Raw genomic sequence first — 17,399 nt, 5'->3', positions numbered from 1 at the left:
GGGAGATCGAACTATTAGGTGCCTGGGCACAAAAGTTGCCAGTTGGGATATAATGTCAAAAAATAGGTGATTATTCACTTTGGTAAGAAGAATAGGAAAGCAAATTATTACTGACGACTTCTCACTGGTAATGCTGGTAAGTAGAATTGAGAAATCCAGTTCGTTCCTGAAGTTAAACTGAGCTATAAATGAGAGGGATTTGAAATTAAGTCTGAATTTAGACTGCAAGCTGTTAAGGAATGGAGCAAAATAAAACTGTGTGGGAGGCAGATGCCAGGGTTGTCACAGTTGTTGAGGTGCTGATTAGAACCTCAACTGGTTCTTCAAAAGGGCTGGAAAAATTGTTCGTGAATATGTTAACTATTTCAAAAATCATGACTTGTGAAAATAAGCCGCTTTCAGTCCTAAAATGTATGTACGGATTTCATCAGGACGAAAGATACATATTCAAAATTTTGAAGGGTGTGTTGTGGAAAGGTATCAAAACGTAATTTTCACATATCAGGACTGAACAATTTCAGATCAAAATTCAGTAGTGGACTAAAGGTAACCCCATGTAAACAAGGCTTTAGATCACGTGTCTTATTGAGACCCAGCAAATGGTTGAGGCAAAATCTTAGGAAACACATGTGTCTGTTATAATAAACCCATTGAATGGCATTCTAAAACATCATGGAGGTTGTAAAAGGGCTGTCAAGTACCACTTGACTGGATTACTTGACCACCCACCTCTAGTTATTAGACAGCCAAACTTGTTCTTGCTTTTGGAACTACCTTGTGGAGACCTCCTCATGGGGTTCCTCCTTCTGCTTTCCATCATCATTTCACAAATCCTCCCATTTCCCAGATTATCTCCAGAAGACTGATAAAATCCTGATCCATGTGGGGTTCAAGCTATCATCCTTCTGAGTTGAGAGTACCCCCAGCTAAGCCAGATTGAATGCAAGAGAATTGGCAGATTTTGCATTCATTTTTGATTGGATTTGAGATGAGCACCGAATATCAACAGCGAGACTCTAGACTTGAAACTTGGCAAAAATGAAGTACAAGTGTTTTCAGTTATGTGTTGGATATCTTTAGAAATATTTAACTGTAAAAGAAATAATACAATCCTTTTATAAATACCTGCTAAACGAAATCTGTACAACTATGCAAGTTTGAATGAATGAAGATGGATAAATTAAGTGCTTCGAGCTTTTGTTTTTGCCCTATATTTGGCTAAGAAAGTTAAAAAGGTACAATTTTTATAAATTTTATTTTTTCATTTACAAAAAAACTGAATTTTAAATATGTGGTTTTGAAGTTATTATATAGGAAGTCCTTCAAAACGTTCTTGTCTAATTATGACTGAATTTATGCTAGTGTTTACGCACTCAGTGTATTGACTAATGTGGCAGCTTCATTACCAAAGAAAATTATTGTTATATTTTAATGCTAAGTACCTAGAGTTACTCCTGCCTTTGGATGCCTAGGAACAGGAATAGGTGGCTTAACCCTTCAAACTTGGTCCATCATTCAGTGAGATTGTGGCTGATCTGTGACCCAAATATTTATTTGCCCAAATCCCTTAATCTCTTTGGGCAACAAAAGCCTGTCAATCTCAGATTTAAAATTAAAATTTGACTCAATATCAACCACAATTTGTGAAGTAAGTTCCAAATTTCTTGAAACCTTTGTAGAGGTGTGTCCTAGTTCTCACCTGGAAGGTCCTGGTCTAAGTTTTAGAATATGACCTCTAGTCCTAACTATCCCAAAAGCAATTTTTTTTTCAATCTGTCTGCTCCTCTACTCTTAATATCTTGGTTTACGTCATATATTTAAGTTACCCAATATTTTAATCTCTTTCTAGTTCTTTATGGCAGCTTGCAATATGTGTACAGTAATGAATCATTGAATTGCCAGAAAACTGACTTACTGTGTACTTATATGGTGTAATAGCATGAACGTCCACATTTAGAGTTTTAAACTATTAATGAATTGCAGATTTCTTTTCCTTGATCATTCTATGGTACAAGTATTATGTGAACATTATTGGACAAAATAAAAATATTGCCAGTTAACGTTGGCTCTAAAATTGAATAAATCCTCTTGTTTCCTCAAATATTATGAACTGTACGAATATGTTACTTAAGAATGGAAACAGACCCATGAGTCAGAATTTTCCCAATGAAAATTACTGCTTAAACTTGCCTTTGTTTCTTTTGGAATTCAAATCACTCTCAGCTCTCTAATTTCTCTAGTTACTGATGACTATTTTGAAATTTATTTAATGCCATTTATTAGTATTGTATTTACTGGAGTGAAGAATGTATTTGAATGTTTTAATGTTAAATATTTTCAATCTTGTACCTTATTTGTGTAGTTCAGGTTGACATAGCGCATGTAATTGATGAGTTTCCACTATAAAGTAGAAACAGGAATAGACTGTTCAGCCCTTGCTTTAGATTAGTTAATGCTGATCTGTACTCACACACTAAAACTTTGATTGTTCTTATATCTGCAGCCTGTTGGTATGAGAATAACAAATGTCCACACCCATTGTATGAAAAATTTAAATGCAGAATGGTGGAGCTTAATTCTGAAATTCTGGGAAAGATGGAAACTGTACAAGACAGACCCCCTACACCTGAACAGGACAGGGATAAAGATCCTTGCAGTGAGATTTGTAAGTTTTGGTGGGGAGTGGCTAACCTAGCTTGATAGGGAAATAAGAACATGAGTCAAGTTCAGAGCAGGAAACTGAAAAATAGAAGAGGTGAGAGTTTAAAAAATGTACAGAAATTGTCGGTATTGAAAGGTATGTGTGTAAACATAAGGAGTATAATGAATAATGCACACCATGCAAATGGTATCTTTGCTGGAAAAGAAAACTGGTTTAATGAGGGGCAAAGATGAAATAGCTCAGTATCCTTATATGAAGAGTTATTTTTAGACAGGATTGAGAAGGGGATAAAAAAGATGGGTGTAACAGATATTTTAATCCACTTGTTCAGACATGTTATGATAGACAGTTCTGCAGCAGGTGGGACATGAACCTGAATCTTCTTATTCAGAGGTAAGGAAACTGCAACTGTATCACAAGAGCACCCCCCACCCAATTCCAGTGGAAGGGTCACATTGTAGTCAGATAAATAATCTGACCTGTGAGAGGTGTTGATAAAGCAATTGAAGCATCAAATTAGGCCATGTGGTTTGATCACAAACAAAAGGCAGGCAGCCACATTGCTTGGTGTGTACTCTAGACCTCCAACTAGGTGGAAAGGGAGTTAGAGGAGCAAATATGTAGGCACATTTCCGAGTTCCAAGACAATAACCGTTTCAACTAATATCAAAACATTAACCTGGATACAAACTGTGCAAAAGGCACAAACAGCAATAACTGTTGATCTGCATTCAAGAGACCTTAGTCCATTGAGAGAAGGTGCAATTCTAGATTTAGTCTTGGGAAACGAGGCTGGGGAAGTGGATGACCTGGCAGTGAATGATGGTTTTGGAGATAGTGGAAACAATGAATCATAATGGAAAGGACAAAGATATAAAAGGATTAAAAGTTCTAAATTTGAGTAAGGCAACGTTTCAAAGCCGAGAGATAATCTGACAAAAGGAGACAGGTTACAGCTATTTGAAGGAATGTCAATGGCAAATCATTGAGAGGCATTCAAAATTAAGCTTCTGCGAACGCAGTGTAGATACAACAAACAGAGAAAATGGGTAGTATTGCCAAAACTAGAGTCCCCTGATTATCTAGATACATATGTGACCAGATAAAGAAGAAAAGCAGAGCTTATGGCAATCTCAAAAAACATGATACTGGAAACCTGGAATTTAGAAAGTACACTGCTAACATGAGAAAATAAATAAGGAAAGTAAAGAGAGCACAAAAAAGTGTTGGCTGTTTAAATTAAGGAAAATCCAAAGCTGTTGTAGCAGTTCATTAAGACCAAAAAGAGTGACTAAGGAAATGATTGGGCCTATCCGAGATATACATGGTAACTTGTGCATTGGTGAAGAAGAGTGGGCTGGGTTCCTTCTGAGGTCTTTGTCTTTACAAAGGAAGGGGATGATGCAAACATTCTGGTTAAAGAGGAGGAATGTGAAATGTTAGGTAAAATAAGCAAATAAAAAGGAATAGACTGACCATAGGACATTGGAGTAGTAGTGGCCATTAGGTCCATAATGGTCTGCCTTGCCATTTAATGAGATCATGACTTCACTTTCCTGCCATTTCCCCAAAACATTTGATTCCTTTACTGATTAAAAGTCAGCCCTGATTTATATTTACTGGTCCAAACGCTACAACCCTCTGTAGTAAAGCGTTCCACAGATTGACCACTCAGAGAATAAATTCTTCCTCATCTTTGTTTTAATTGGGTAAATCCTGACTCAGATTTTGCCCTCTAGTCATAGACTGTCCCACAAAGGAAAATCTTTCCAGATATCAAGCCTTTATCTTTCATGTTTCAATAAGATCTTCTCTCATTCTTCTAAACTCCAGTGAGTACATGTCTAAGCTACTCAACCTCTCCTGATAAGACAGCGCCTCCATACCCAGAATCAACCCAATGAACGTTCTTTGGATTACCTCCAATGCCGATATTATCTTTCTTTAGATAAGTGGATGAAAACTCCACATTATTCCAGCAGTGGTTAAACCAGGGCCTTATATAGCTTTGGCCAGACTTACTTATTTTTATACTCCATTCCTTTTGAAATAAAGTAGGAGAAAGTGAGGACGGCAGATGCTGGAGATCAGAGCTGAAAAATGTGTCGCTGGAAAAACGCAGCAGGTCAGGCAGCATCCAAGGAGCAGGAGAATCGGCGTTTCGGGCATAAGCCCAAAGAAGGGCTTATGACCAAAACGTCGATTCTCCTGCTCCTTGGATGTTGCCTAACTTGCTGCGATTTTCCAGCAACACATTTTTCAGCTTTTGAAATAAAGGCCAACATTCCTTTTGCCTTCTCTATTATCTGCTAGCTTTTCATGATTTACGAGAGGTTTTCTGAATCCCTCAGAACTTTCTGTAGTCTTCTTCCTTTTAAATATTCAGCTCTTCCATTCTTCCTGCCAAAGGGCATAACCTCTCATTTTCCTAACACTGCATTCCATCTACCAAATTTTGCCATTTCACTTAACCTGAGCAGCCATGCAGCTGAAAGAGAACATTACGTAGCCTGGCCTATATGTGACACCAGACCCACAGTAATGTGGTTATTTCTTAACTGCCCTCTAAAACTGTCTAGCAAACCACTCGGGTGAACAAGTGCTGAAGGTCTCAAAATAGGAATGAAACTGGACAGACTATGTTGCATCAGCCTAGGTACTGGAAATGACCATGGTAAATATGATCCCCTTGATGCTTCAAAGTCCTCCTCCCTAACAATCGTGGGTTGGTGCTGAAACTGGGAGAGTTGTCACACATATTATTTGACCAACAGCCTGACATAATCATTCTGATGGAATTATGCCTTACAATGTCCCAGACTCTATAATCACCAACCCTGGGTATGTCTTGGCTCACTGGCAGGACAGGTCCAGTAGAGATTGCAGCACAGTGATCAGAAAGGAGTTGCCCTGGGAGACCTCAATGTGATACAAGTCCCCAGTTGATCTAATGGTATCAGGTCAGACAAGCGCAAGGAAACCACCTGCTGATCATTATATAGTGCTCCCCTGGCTTGATGAATCAGAACTCCTCCATATTGGACATCATGGAGGATATACTGAGTGTGACAGAGATGTGGATTGTACTCTGAGTAGGGGATTTCAATGACCACTGCTAAGAATGTCTTAGTAGCAGCACTACTGATTGAACTGTTCAAGTCATGAAAGACAGCTACTAGACTGGGTCTATGGCAGGTGTTGAGTAAACCAAAAAGAGGGAGCAGATAGGGGAAGCTCTAAATTAGTTTTTTGCTTCGGTTTTCACTAAGGAAAGGGACCTTGTTGTGAATGAGAACTTTGAGGAACTGGAATGCAGGCTTGAACAGATCAAGCTTAATGAAGTTGATGTGCTGGAAATTTTGGCAGACATAAAAATTGATAAGTCCCCAGGGCCAGATCAGATTTTTCCTTGGCTGCTCCGGGCAGCGAGAAAGGAGTTTGCTAAGCTGCTGGGGAAGACCTTTGCCTCCTCACTCTCCATGGGAGTCGTACCAGAGAATTGGAAGGAGGCGAATGTTGTTCCTTTTTCAAGAAGGGTAATAGGGAAATCCCTGGCAATTACAGACCAGTCAGTCTTACGTCTGTGGTCAGCAAGGTTTTGGAAAGAATTCTGAGGGATAGAATTTATAATTATTTGGAAAAGCATAGCGTGATTAAAGGCAGTTAGCATGACTTTGTGAGGGGCAGGTCATGCCTCACAAATCTTATTGATTTCTTTGAGGAGGTGACAAGACAAGTCGACAAAGGTCGAGCAGTGGATGTGGTATATATGGACTTCAGCAAAGCATTTGATAAGGTTCCCCATGGTAGGCTCATTCGTAAAGTCAGGAGGTATGGGATTCAGAATTGGTTGGCTGACAGAAGGCAGAGATTGTTTGTAGATGGGAAGTATTCTGCTTGGAAGTCAGTGTTGGGTGGTGTCCCCCAAGGTTCTGTTCTTGGGCCTCTGCTCTTTGTAGTTTTTATAAATGACTTAGATGAGGAGGTTGAGGGGTGGGTTAGTAAATTTGCAGATGACACAAAGGTTGGAGGTAGCCATAGATAATATCGAGGGCTATTGCAGGCTGCAGCGTGACATAGACAGGATGCAGAGCTGGGCTGAGAAATGGCAGATGGAGTTCATCCTGGATAAATGCAAGGTGATGCATTTTGGAAGATCAAACTTGAATGCTGAATATAGGATTAAAGACAGGATTCTTGGCAGTGTGGAGGAACAGAGGGATCTTGGTGTTCAAATACATAGATTCCTCAAAGTCGCCATCCAAGTGGATAGGGTTGTTAAGAAAGCGTATGTTTTTTTTGGCTTTCATTAACATGGGAATCGAGTTTAAGAGCTGCGAGGTTTTGCTACAGCTCTACAAGTTCCTGGTGAGACCACACTTGGAATATTATGTCCAGTTCTGGTCGCCCTATTATAGGAAAGATGCAGAGGCTTTGGAGAGAGTGCAAAGAAGGTTTACCAGGATGCTGACTGGACTGGAGGGCTTGTCTTATGAAGAGAGGTTGACTAAGCTCTGACCTTTCTCTCTAATGAAAAGCACAGACAGAGTCAATAGTCAGAGACTTTTCCCCCAGGGCAGGATTGACTGGCATATAAGGGGTTATAGTTTTAAGATATTAGGAGAAAGGTATAGAAGGGACGTCAGTGAAGGTTCTTTCTGCAGAGAATTGTGAATGCATGGAATGCACTGCCAGCAGTGGTGGTGGAAGCAGAGTCATTGGGCACATTTAAGCGGCTGCTGGATGTGTACATAGACAGCAGTGAATTGAGGGGTGCGTCGGTTGTTATTTTACATAAGGATTCATCCTCAACACAACATCGTGGGCCAAAAGGCCTGTTCTGTGCTGTACTGTTCTATGTTCCTTACTTAATCCTCATGCCAGCTGCAGATGCATCTATCCATGGCAGTATTGGCAAGAGTGACCATCACTCTGTCCTTGTGGAGATGAAGTCACACCTTTTATATTTGATATACCTTGTGCCTGAAAACTGGGCATGTATGAGGGAGCATGGGCTAAAAGCACATTTGTACTTCAACATAATCTGCAACCTCACAGCCCAGCAAAACCTGACTGTATCATTACCATCACGACAGGGAAACAATCCTGTTTCAATGAAGTATGCAGGAGGGCGTGCCAAAGGAGCAGCATAAAGTACACGCAAAATAAAGTATTAATCTGATGAAGTTAGAAAACAGGACTACTTGCCTGCCAAACACAGAAACAGAAAGTAACAGACAGAGCTAAGCAATTCTACAACCAATGGATTAGCTGTAAGTTCTGCAGTCCTGTTCCAACCAGTTGTCAATGGTAGTGGACAATTAATCAATTCACTGGAGGAGGAGGCTCCACAATTATCCCTATCCTTAGTGATAAGGAGCCCAAAATATTGTTCAAAAGATTAGACTGAAGCATTCGCAGCTATCTTCACCCTGAAGTGCTGAGTGGATGATCTATCTCGGGCCCGCCCTGTTGTACCCAACATCATAGATGCTAGTTGTCGGCCAGTTCCAATCAGCCCACATCATATCAAACACAATATTCTGATTAATAGTATGTGCTCCAGAACTTGCAGCATCCCTAGCCAAACTGTTCCAGTACAGCAACAACAGTATCTAAATAACGATGTGGGAAAGTTGCCCAGGTATGTTTTGTACACAAACAGAACAAATTACTGCCCCATCAGTCTATTCTCAATAATCAGGAAAGCAATGGAAGGTGTTATCAGCAGTGCTATCAAACAGCATTTTGTTAGCAATATCTTAATCACTCATGTCAGTTGGGTTCCACCAGGGCCACCCAGCACTTAACCCCACTACAGCCCTGGGCAAAAGAACTGAATTCCATAGTTAAGATGAGAGTGACAGTCCTTGATATCGAGGTCACATTTGACCAAGTATGACATCAAAGAGCTGAGCGATATTTGAATCAATAGTTGCCAGGGTCAACATCTCACTGGTTGGAGTCATACCTGCTACAAAGGAAGATGGTTGTGGTTGTTGACATTCAGTTACCTCATCCAGAGCACCTCTGCAAGAGTTTCTCAGGATAATTAGTGACCTAGGCCCTATTTTCAGCTGCTTCGCCAATAATCTTTTCTCCATCATAAAGTCAGAAGTGGGAATCTTTGCTGATGATTGCACAATGTTCAGCAACATTCATGTTGCCTCAGATATTCGAGCAGTTCATTTCCAAATGCAGCCAGCCTTAGACAATATCCAGATTTGGACTGGAAAGCATCTATACAGTTACAGTAAGACAGCTTTGTGCTTTTATACTCAAATCCTCTTTTAATAAAAGTCAGCATATCATTTTCCACCTTTGTCATGATGTACTGTATATTAACTTTGAGTAACTCATGAACAAGAACCAAATACCTTTAAAGTCCAAAACTTTCCAACCTCTCTCACCATTTAAAAAATTTGTTTGTTTCTGTTTCTTCTTCCAAAGTGAATGACTTCACATTTATCCACATTATATTTAGTCTGCCAAATGTTTAGCCACTCACTTAGCCTCTCCAAATTCCCTTGAAGTGTTTTGCATAATCCTAACAACTCTCACTTCCTCCCAGTTTTGTAACATCTGCAGATTTGGAAGCATTACATTAAATCCCTACATTTACAGAATAAAAAATTAAAATTACAGATGGTATTAAGGTAGAAATTGCAATGTCATAAACTTTTTAAATCCATCATGTATTTATCATTAAGGAAAATTCCAAGTCAACAAATACAAAATTGACTTTCAAGCACAAAGGTTATTCAGCAATAGTCCTTGTGGAACTCCACTCATCACAGCCTGCCAATCTGAAAATTACCATTTATTCCTACACTGTTTTCTAAATCCATGCCAGTACATTCTCCCTTATTCATGTGATCCTATTTAAATCACTGAATCTGATTTGTTAGTTACATCTTCACAGAAGTTCAAAAGATCTGTTAAGCATTATTGTCCTTTCTTAAATCCCTGTTGATTCTACCTAATCCTACCATTATTTTATGTGTCCTGTTATCAGATTCTTTTGAATTGTAGCATTCTCTGCTTCAAAACAGCTGCCACTGAGGATGTTGATTGTGGGGAAAGCTGACCACTTAGTGACTGACTTTCTTCGGGGTTCTCTCATGCAGGGGTATTCCTCAAACTTCTGACAGAATCTCAGTCAATGTCCTTGACCCTCATGTAGATGGAGGAAGTTTCTGCTCATTCAATCTTTGAGTTTTTGACAATTTAGAGACAGTGGGAAGGCTAACAGATGTAGAGATGGCTGTCATTGACACATATGTGAAAACTGATGCTGTGTTTCTCGATGATGTCACAAAGGAGAAGCTCATAAATCAAAATTATTGCTCCTCTGGCACAGTGGTAGAGTTCCAACCTCTGAGCCAGATGGCCTGGGTTCAAGCCCCACCTGCTTCAGAGCTGTGTCACAATATGTCTGAATAGATTGATGAAAAATATCTATAAATGTCAATTAGGAGGCGGTCAATGATTCATCCTTGCAGGGCACCAGAGATGATGGGGTTGTTAGCAAGAGAAATCATTTCCAGTGATTCTTGGACTATGATTAAATAGATAACAAATGTAACCAAGTGAGTGCAGTCTCACCCAGATTGACAACAAAGGAGTGGTGGAAATGAAGTGGTCAGCAAAGACTGCAGGCAGCTCATAAAGAGCAAGATACGTTTTATGGCAGCTGCAGAGGATGTTAATTCTGATTTTCGTAAGAACTATTTCAGAACTCCGGTGGGGCACAATAACACAGTGATACTACAGATGGTTACGATTATCTTGCAAACATTATTCATAACCCCATTCCACAGTTACCTAAGTAATGACTAGCTTTATGTTGAAAAAGACCAGATGGCTATGAAATCCTATCACAAGATTTTTGTGGTTGTAATGATTGTGAATTTTTCAGTTTTCACTGCCATTACAAATCTGAAACTGACGTGATCTTCTGGTGACCACACATGCTTAGTTAAATGAGGAATTCCAGGAGTTGCTGTCACTGATTCCTTGCTCTTCTGCGTGGTGCACTGTTAAAGCAGTCTCTGGTTGTACCTTCTGAAATCACTTGTGTTGGAATGAATTTCCACTTATCTTGGGGTTAGCCCACAAGGGTTAGCCTCAATGTGCAAACCCTTGAAGAAGATACGTATTGTTGAATGACTTATAACTAGGTTTTTAACAAGGTTCAAATTTACTATTGAATAGCCTGTCTGACCCTAAGAGAGAATTGTTTTATCTGCAAACTTATGGAATTTTCCTTTATGATACAAGTATAGACATTTAGAATTATGATTGGTTTAAAGTTTGTTTGGAGACTGCCACTGAACAAAATTCTATAGCCAGACTTGTGGCATTGACATGGAAACCATTCGTAAGATGTTTGCAGCATTTTTTGGTGAAATGATAAACTGAAAAGGTTGCAAAGTATTTCCACAGCACTAACCAGAATAGAGCAGGATGTTGCCCAGTATCCAGGACAATATTCCTTCCCCACGAGACATAAATGATCTGATATTTGATCAAACATCATTTGATGTTTGTGAGGCATAGCTGTTTGCAAGTTGGTTTACCACATTTTTCCACATTATTTAAATTTTGATCACGAGCATTGTTTATGAGATGCTATGGAATAATCTGAGACAAAGAAGAATTCTTAAAACACTACACAGTCTTTATTTAATAACCTGGAGTGAGGATGAGAACAAAATGGCAGCCACAGGGTAGGTAGGAAGTGTTCGGGCTTCTGATCACCAGTTCTGCAGCATCATTATTCATTTACTGATGCTTAACATCAAAATTCATCTTTCTTTTTAATGGCTTTGATGGAGAAAGGATGTTTCAGGAGACTTGCTGTGGTGAAGGCATTGTGGTCCATTCCTTGTGGCCGTTGCAGCCATGTTCTTGTGGGGCCTGCAGAGTGGTGGTCTGCTTCAACATCTTCAGTGAGAATCCAGTGGCTTGGGATTCCTTGAGGTGTCCTGTATGGCTACTTCCAGCCTGGTATTGCTTCAGCGATGAGGTGGGTCTTGGAGGCAGCTTCTGCAGTGTCTGCAACAGCATGGTGGTCCAGCCTGGGATTCCAATGGGTTCAATGTTGACTTTCTGCCGTGGTGGAAAATGTGGTTCCTGTTTTGTCCTCGACCTTGGGAACCCATGAGCTGTGAATTGTACAAAGATGGACTTTGTCTTAATTTTTTAATACTTGATTTCTGTTATTAATATAGGTGCTGGAGTATGGTGACTTAAACACTTTTCACGATAATATTTGTTAAATACAAGTGACAGTAAATTATTGTTCTATTTTAGAAAGGAGAGTTGAAGTAAACATAATTGTCAGAATGTAAATCCAGAACCCTGTCAGTTCTCTTCGGGAAGGACCGCAATTTAAGCTTCCAAAGGACATGCTGGGTTTTGTCCAAATACTAGGTCGTTCTACAGTCCACCTTTAGCACTGTAGGAGGAAGTGGGCCAAAGGACAAGAACATCTGATGCCTGCAGTTCCTGTATCTTTACTCAGTGTATCGCAACCAATACATTGCATTGTTCTGTTCCCTTACAAATGGTATTTTGAAAATATCCTTTTTCAGAGATGTATCCCCAGTGTTGTGGCTGCCAAATTTTGATATAAAAAGTGGGGATCCTTTGCTGATCTTGAAGTTCCACTGGGATAGCAGCAGTGGTTTTCAGTAGTTGCATCCAAATACTTAGTAAAGGATGCAGCCTGTAGAGATTTTTTTCCTGAGTACTGTATTATGAATTGGAGTATTGTGATGTTACAATCCTACCTAATGGTATTACAGGACACTTTTGGTCCCAAAGTGAAACCTGCTTGATGAATTTATTTTCTCTTTGTTTAGTGATAGCGGCTAGTCACTCAATACTTCCACACAAGGCTGCAGGTTTTCTTTAATATCAGAATAACCATCAATAACACTAAAAGAAACAACAAAGAAAACTATTTAAATCTAGAAGACAACAGAAAGACATCAAAGCATACAACAAAACAAAGTTTCAACAAGCTTTTCGACAAGTTTTTCTTTACAGACATCAAAGTCAAGAGAAATTACACTCCATGTGGAAGAGGTAGTTAAAGATAATAGAATAAAACTGTGGCATGCCATATTGCAAGCTGGAAGATTCGGAAGCTTTTAAAAAGTAACAAAGATCACTAACAAAAGTGATCAAAAGAACAATAGTAAATTCTGAAAGAAACCAGCACAAAAAGTAAAAACAGATAGCATAAGCTTCTATAACCAACAGAAAGTAGAGATTTGAGATAAATAGATCATTTTTCCAGTTGGCAAAATGTAAATAGTGGGATGCTGCAGGATTTGATCCTTTTGCCCCAATTATTTATAATTTTTATTAATGACTTGGATATGGGGAATAGTAGATCCCCTAGCCAAATTTGCAGGTGATATTAAAATAGGTGGAGAAGTAAGTTGCAATGAAGAAATAAAACATTAACAAATCAAAATGGATAGCTTAAGTTAATGGGCAAATATTTGGCAGATATGGCTTAACATGGATATTTGTGAGGTTATCTATTTTGGTCAGAAGAATGGCAAGGCAACGTATATAAGTGGAGAGAGAAACTCCAGAGTGCGAAGATGCAGAGGGATCTTGTGCATGAATTGTAGAAAACTAATATAAAGAACAGCTATGTAAGAATCCTACTCATTGACTACAGTTCAGCCTTCAACACTATTATCCCCTCAAGACTGATTACTAAACTTAGTGAGCTCGGACTAAGTCCCACTCTCTGCAACTGGATCCTCAGTTTCCTGACCCACAGATCACAATCTTTGAAGATTGGGGACAACATTGTCACTAACACTCAACTCTGGAGCCTCCCAGGGATGTGCATTCAGTCCCCTCACTGCATTATACCAAATACCAGACTAATGCCATTTACAAGTTCACTGATGACATACCATAGTTGATCGAATCTCAGATGGCGACAAAACAAACGACAGACGGGAGATAGAGCATCTGGAAAAATGGTGCACTGAGAACAACCTAGCTCTTAATGCCAGCAAAACCAAGGAACTCATTATTGACTTCCAGCGGGATGTTACTCATGTGCTCCCGACACATTAACAGCACAGAGGTGGAACAAGTGGAGAGTGTCAAGCTCCTGGGAGTGGTCATCCACAAGAAGCTTTCTTGGACTCTTCATGTGGACGCACTGATTCCAAAGGCCCAACAATGTCTCCTCTTTCTCAATCAGCTGCGGAAGTTTGGTTTGACAATGAATGCCCTTGACAACTTTTATAGGTGTGTCATCGCAAGCATTCTGTCTGGATATATCACTACCTGTATGGCAACTGTACCATTCAAGATCAGAGACGTTACAGAGAGTGGTGAACTCGGCCTGGACAATCACAAAGGCCAACATCCCAGCTATAGAATTCATCTACCTGACTTGCTGTCAAGGAAAGGCCACCAGCATTCTTAAAGATCCATCCCACCATGGCAATGCTTTTCAACAACCTCTACCATCGGGAAGAAGGTACAGAAGCCTGAACACACACACACACACCAGCCAGTTTCAAAACAGTTTCTACCCTGCTGTTATTAGAATACTGAACGGATTCACAAACTCTTAACATTCGCCTGGGTTTTTGTTTTCGCTGCTATTTACCTAATTATTTTCTATCTATGCTACTTAACTATGCGATCTGCTTGTATTGCTCGCAAACTTTTCACTGTGCCTTGGTACATGTGACAATAAATTCAATTCAATTCAGTTTGAAGATGCAGTAGGTAATAAGAAAGCCAAATAGAATTTTGGCATTTATTGCTAAAGCAGGGCAACATTGCTGCAACTATACAAGGCATTCATTAGACCACACTGGGATTGTTGGCAAAATTGGTCCCCATACTTGGGGAGGGATGTAGTTGTATTGGAGGCAGTTCAGAGGAGGTCACTAGATTGCTTCCAGAGATGAGGGCCTCCTATTGTGTAGAGAGATTGAGTAGTTTAGGCCTGTACTCTCTACAATTTAGGAGTATGAGAGGAGATCTAATTGAGGTATATAAGGTGCTAAAGCAGTTTGACAAAGCAATTTAAGAGAGTATGTGTCCTCTTGTGGGCAATTTATAATGTGAGGTCATAGTTTTAGGATAAGGAGTAGCAGATTTAAAACAATTCCACACTGTAAGTAATCTAATCTAATCTAATCTAAATGTGGAGAAATCACACCTCTCAAAGGGTCATGAATCTGTGGAATTCACTATTCCAGGGTTTGGTAGATGCTGGGACATTGAATAAATTTAAGGAGGAGACAGCTTTTTAATTACTAGTGGGTTGAAAGGGTTATGGAGAGCGAGGAGGAAAACAGGCTTGAGACCAAGATGAAATCAGCTATGATTATATCAAATGGCAGAGCACACTTTTGGGGCTGAATTGCCTATCCCTCCTTCTATTCTAGTGTTCTACTTCAACTTTACTGATTCCTTACACTTTCTTTGCCATAGAGTGCAGAGACACTTTGATAAGACCTTTCCAAGTCTGACATTATGAATCTCTCAACATATGAGAGTTTATATCTTTCTGTCCCAATAAGATGCAGATTGCAAACAAAACTCTCCACAAACTGCCCTGAAGTCCTCCTGGGAGAGTCAATACACTTGGTTCTAAACTTAACTTGTGTTTCTTTGAAACTCAGTTAAAAAGCTTGCTCAATCTTAAATGCTCCTGAACTGAAAACTAAATGAATTACCAAATGTTGTTCTGGAAGGAATTTGACTTACTTTATTCAAAAGAAGAAAACACTGTAGAAGTAATCTACATCCATTGTTATGAAATCCAAATTCCAAAAAGGATATTAATTCATATAAATTTATCACAATAGTTCATGCATCAAGAAGTGAGATTTATGTAACAGTATATCATCTGTATTTGTGCTTGATCCACTTTGACAATAATCTTATGAAGAAGGATCGCTGGACCAGAAATATTAACTCTGCTTTCGCTCCACAAGTGGCAGACGTGCTGAAATTCTGGTTTTTGCTTCAGATTTGCAGCATCTGCAGTTCTTTATTTTATTTTAATGAATATATATGACTCTCATAGTTAATGTGTTTACTTATTTAAATTAATTCTTATTTTTTTCTTTCCTCCCAACTTTTTAAATCCAGCAAATCCAAATATAAAGGATGCAGAAGACCAATTTGGTCGGACCCCACTGATGTATTGTGTACTTGCTGACAGATTGGACTGTGCTGAGGCACTCATTAAGGCTGGAGTTAATATCAACAAAGCAGACCACAGCCAGAGGACTGCCTTACATCTTGCAGCACAAAAGGTGAGCATCATTAAGATATGCATTTCATAAAATTGAAACATTTTGTCTCAAAGTTCTATGGTATTATCTTCATCAGAGCTACCATTACATTTGAATATGTGAACAATGATGCATTATTAAATTCCGTTGCATCCTATTCCATGCAACTGCAATACTTGTATATCACAGTACTCTCACTGTTTATCCCATGGCCGTGAAACAGACTTCCTGGTAAGTATAAATGAAAAGAAAAGATAAATATTTATTCATACGTTTTACAGATGTCTTTTACTTAGATTATTAACAGAATAATAATAAAATAATACAAATAAAAAAAGCATAAAATAAACTAAATCACATTTGAGTCAGTTCTTTAAGTTGGACTTATTACAAGGATTGATGGGTCTTATTTTGTGTTTCTTTAGAGGTGAAGGAAACGTGTATGTTTCTGGGTTTGTTATTTAAGATTGCAACTATGCATCTTTGAAGAAGAGAGGCATTCTTTTTGTAGGTGGGAACAAATTAGTTTCAGTCTCACTGCCTTGATTGACTGGTTATATGGAGGGTTTTTGAGCAAATTGTCCATTACGAATGTAAGGAACATGTCTCAGAATAAGAAGCCACACATTTAAGACAGGGATGTGAAGGAATTTCTTCTCCGAGAGGGTTGTGAACTGTGGAATTCTTTACCACAGAACGCTATTGAGGCTGAGTCATTTAAGTGTATCAAGGCTAAGATAGACAGATTTTTAATCAGTAAGGGTAATGACAAAAAAGGCAGGAAAATTAAGTTGAGAATTATCAGATTAGCCATGATCTCATTGAACAGCGAAGCAGGCTCAATTAGCTGAATGGCCTACTTCTACTTCTCCATATTGTGGTCATCTTACCAGGTCATATGTCGTCTTGTACCCTGTTGGTGTTGAGATTCACTTGACTTATGATGATTCTTAAAGTAATAAACTTTGTTCTCTGAAGTCATGTGACCACATGCTTTATATTTTACTGTCCATGCAAATGATTCAAAGCTGTATATCATTGTTACCCAATGGGGAAGAACGGTAGCTCTAATATCTGCTCGTGATAAGTTAAGATTCAAGCTCACAGACACCGCATCTAGTGAGATACAGTACTGATTTTTAATTCCTGTTCAAATGTAGACAATGGGGCAATACATACTCAAAGGTACTCACGTTTTGAATGTATTTTTAAGGGAGAATCTTCCACCCATCAGCATTTACATTTTAATTACTTTCTAGAAGCATGTTTAGACATGAGTTAATCCTTGTTTATTTCGAAATCACAAAAGGTTACTTGACCTTTGGCGACCATCTTTTTAAGTACAATGTCCAGTTGTTGTAAGGAAAAGTTTACTTCAAGAGTCCTTGAACAAAATTTGTATCCTGGGAGTTATGAATAAGAGCATGACTGAGCATGAC

At 39.0% G+C, this 17,399-nt stretch overlaps 1 protein-coding gene across 12 annotated transcripts in view; it reads left to right on the top strand.

The window, feature by feature from the left end:
- Window positions 1–17,399, top strand: part of invs (inversin) — a 282,226-nt gene that overhangs the window by 87,671 nt on the left and 177,156 nt on the right. For 11 of the 12 annotated variants that reach the window (XM_072575544.1, XM_072575542.1, XM_072575547.1 and 8 more), the window contains one exon: window positions 15,815–15,981. In XM_072575544.1, the coding sequence (XP_072431645.1) occupies window positions 15,815–15,981 (167 nt within the window). The remainder of the gene's footprint in view (window positions 1–15,814; window positions 15,982–17,399) is intronic. The other variant, XM_072575550.1, reaches the window with a different exon arrangement.

Source organism: Chiloscyllium punctatum, chromosome 8 (assembly GCF_047496795.1).
Source record: "Chiloscyllium punctatum isolate Juve2018m chromosome 8, sChiPun1.3, whole genome shotgun sequence".
In the NCBI taxonomy this organism is placed as follows: Eukaryota; Metazoa; Chordata; class Chondrichthyes; order Orectolobiformes; family Hemiscylliidae; genus Chiloscyllium; species Chiloscyllium punctatum.
The sequence above is the reverse complement of the archived record's forward strand: the minus strand, read 5'-3'. Positions and strand labels throughout refer to the sequence as shown.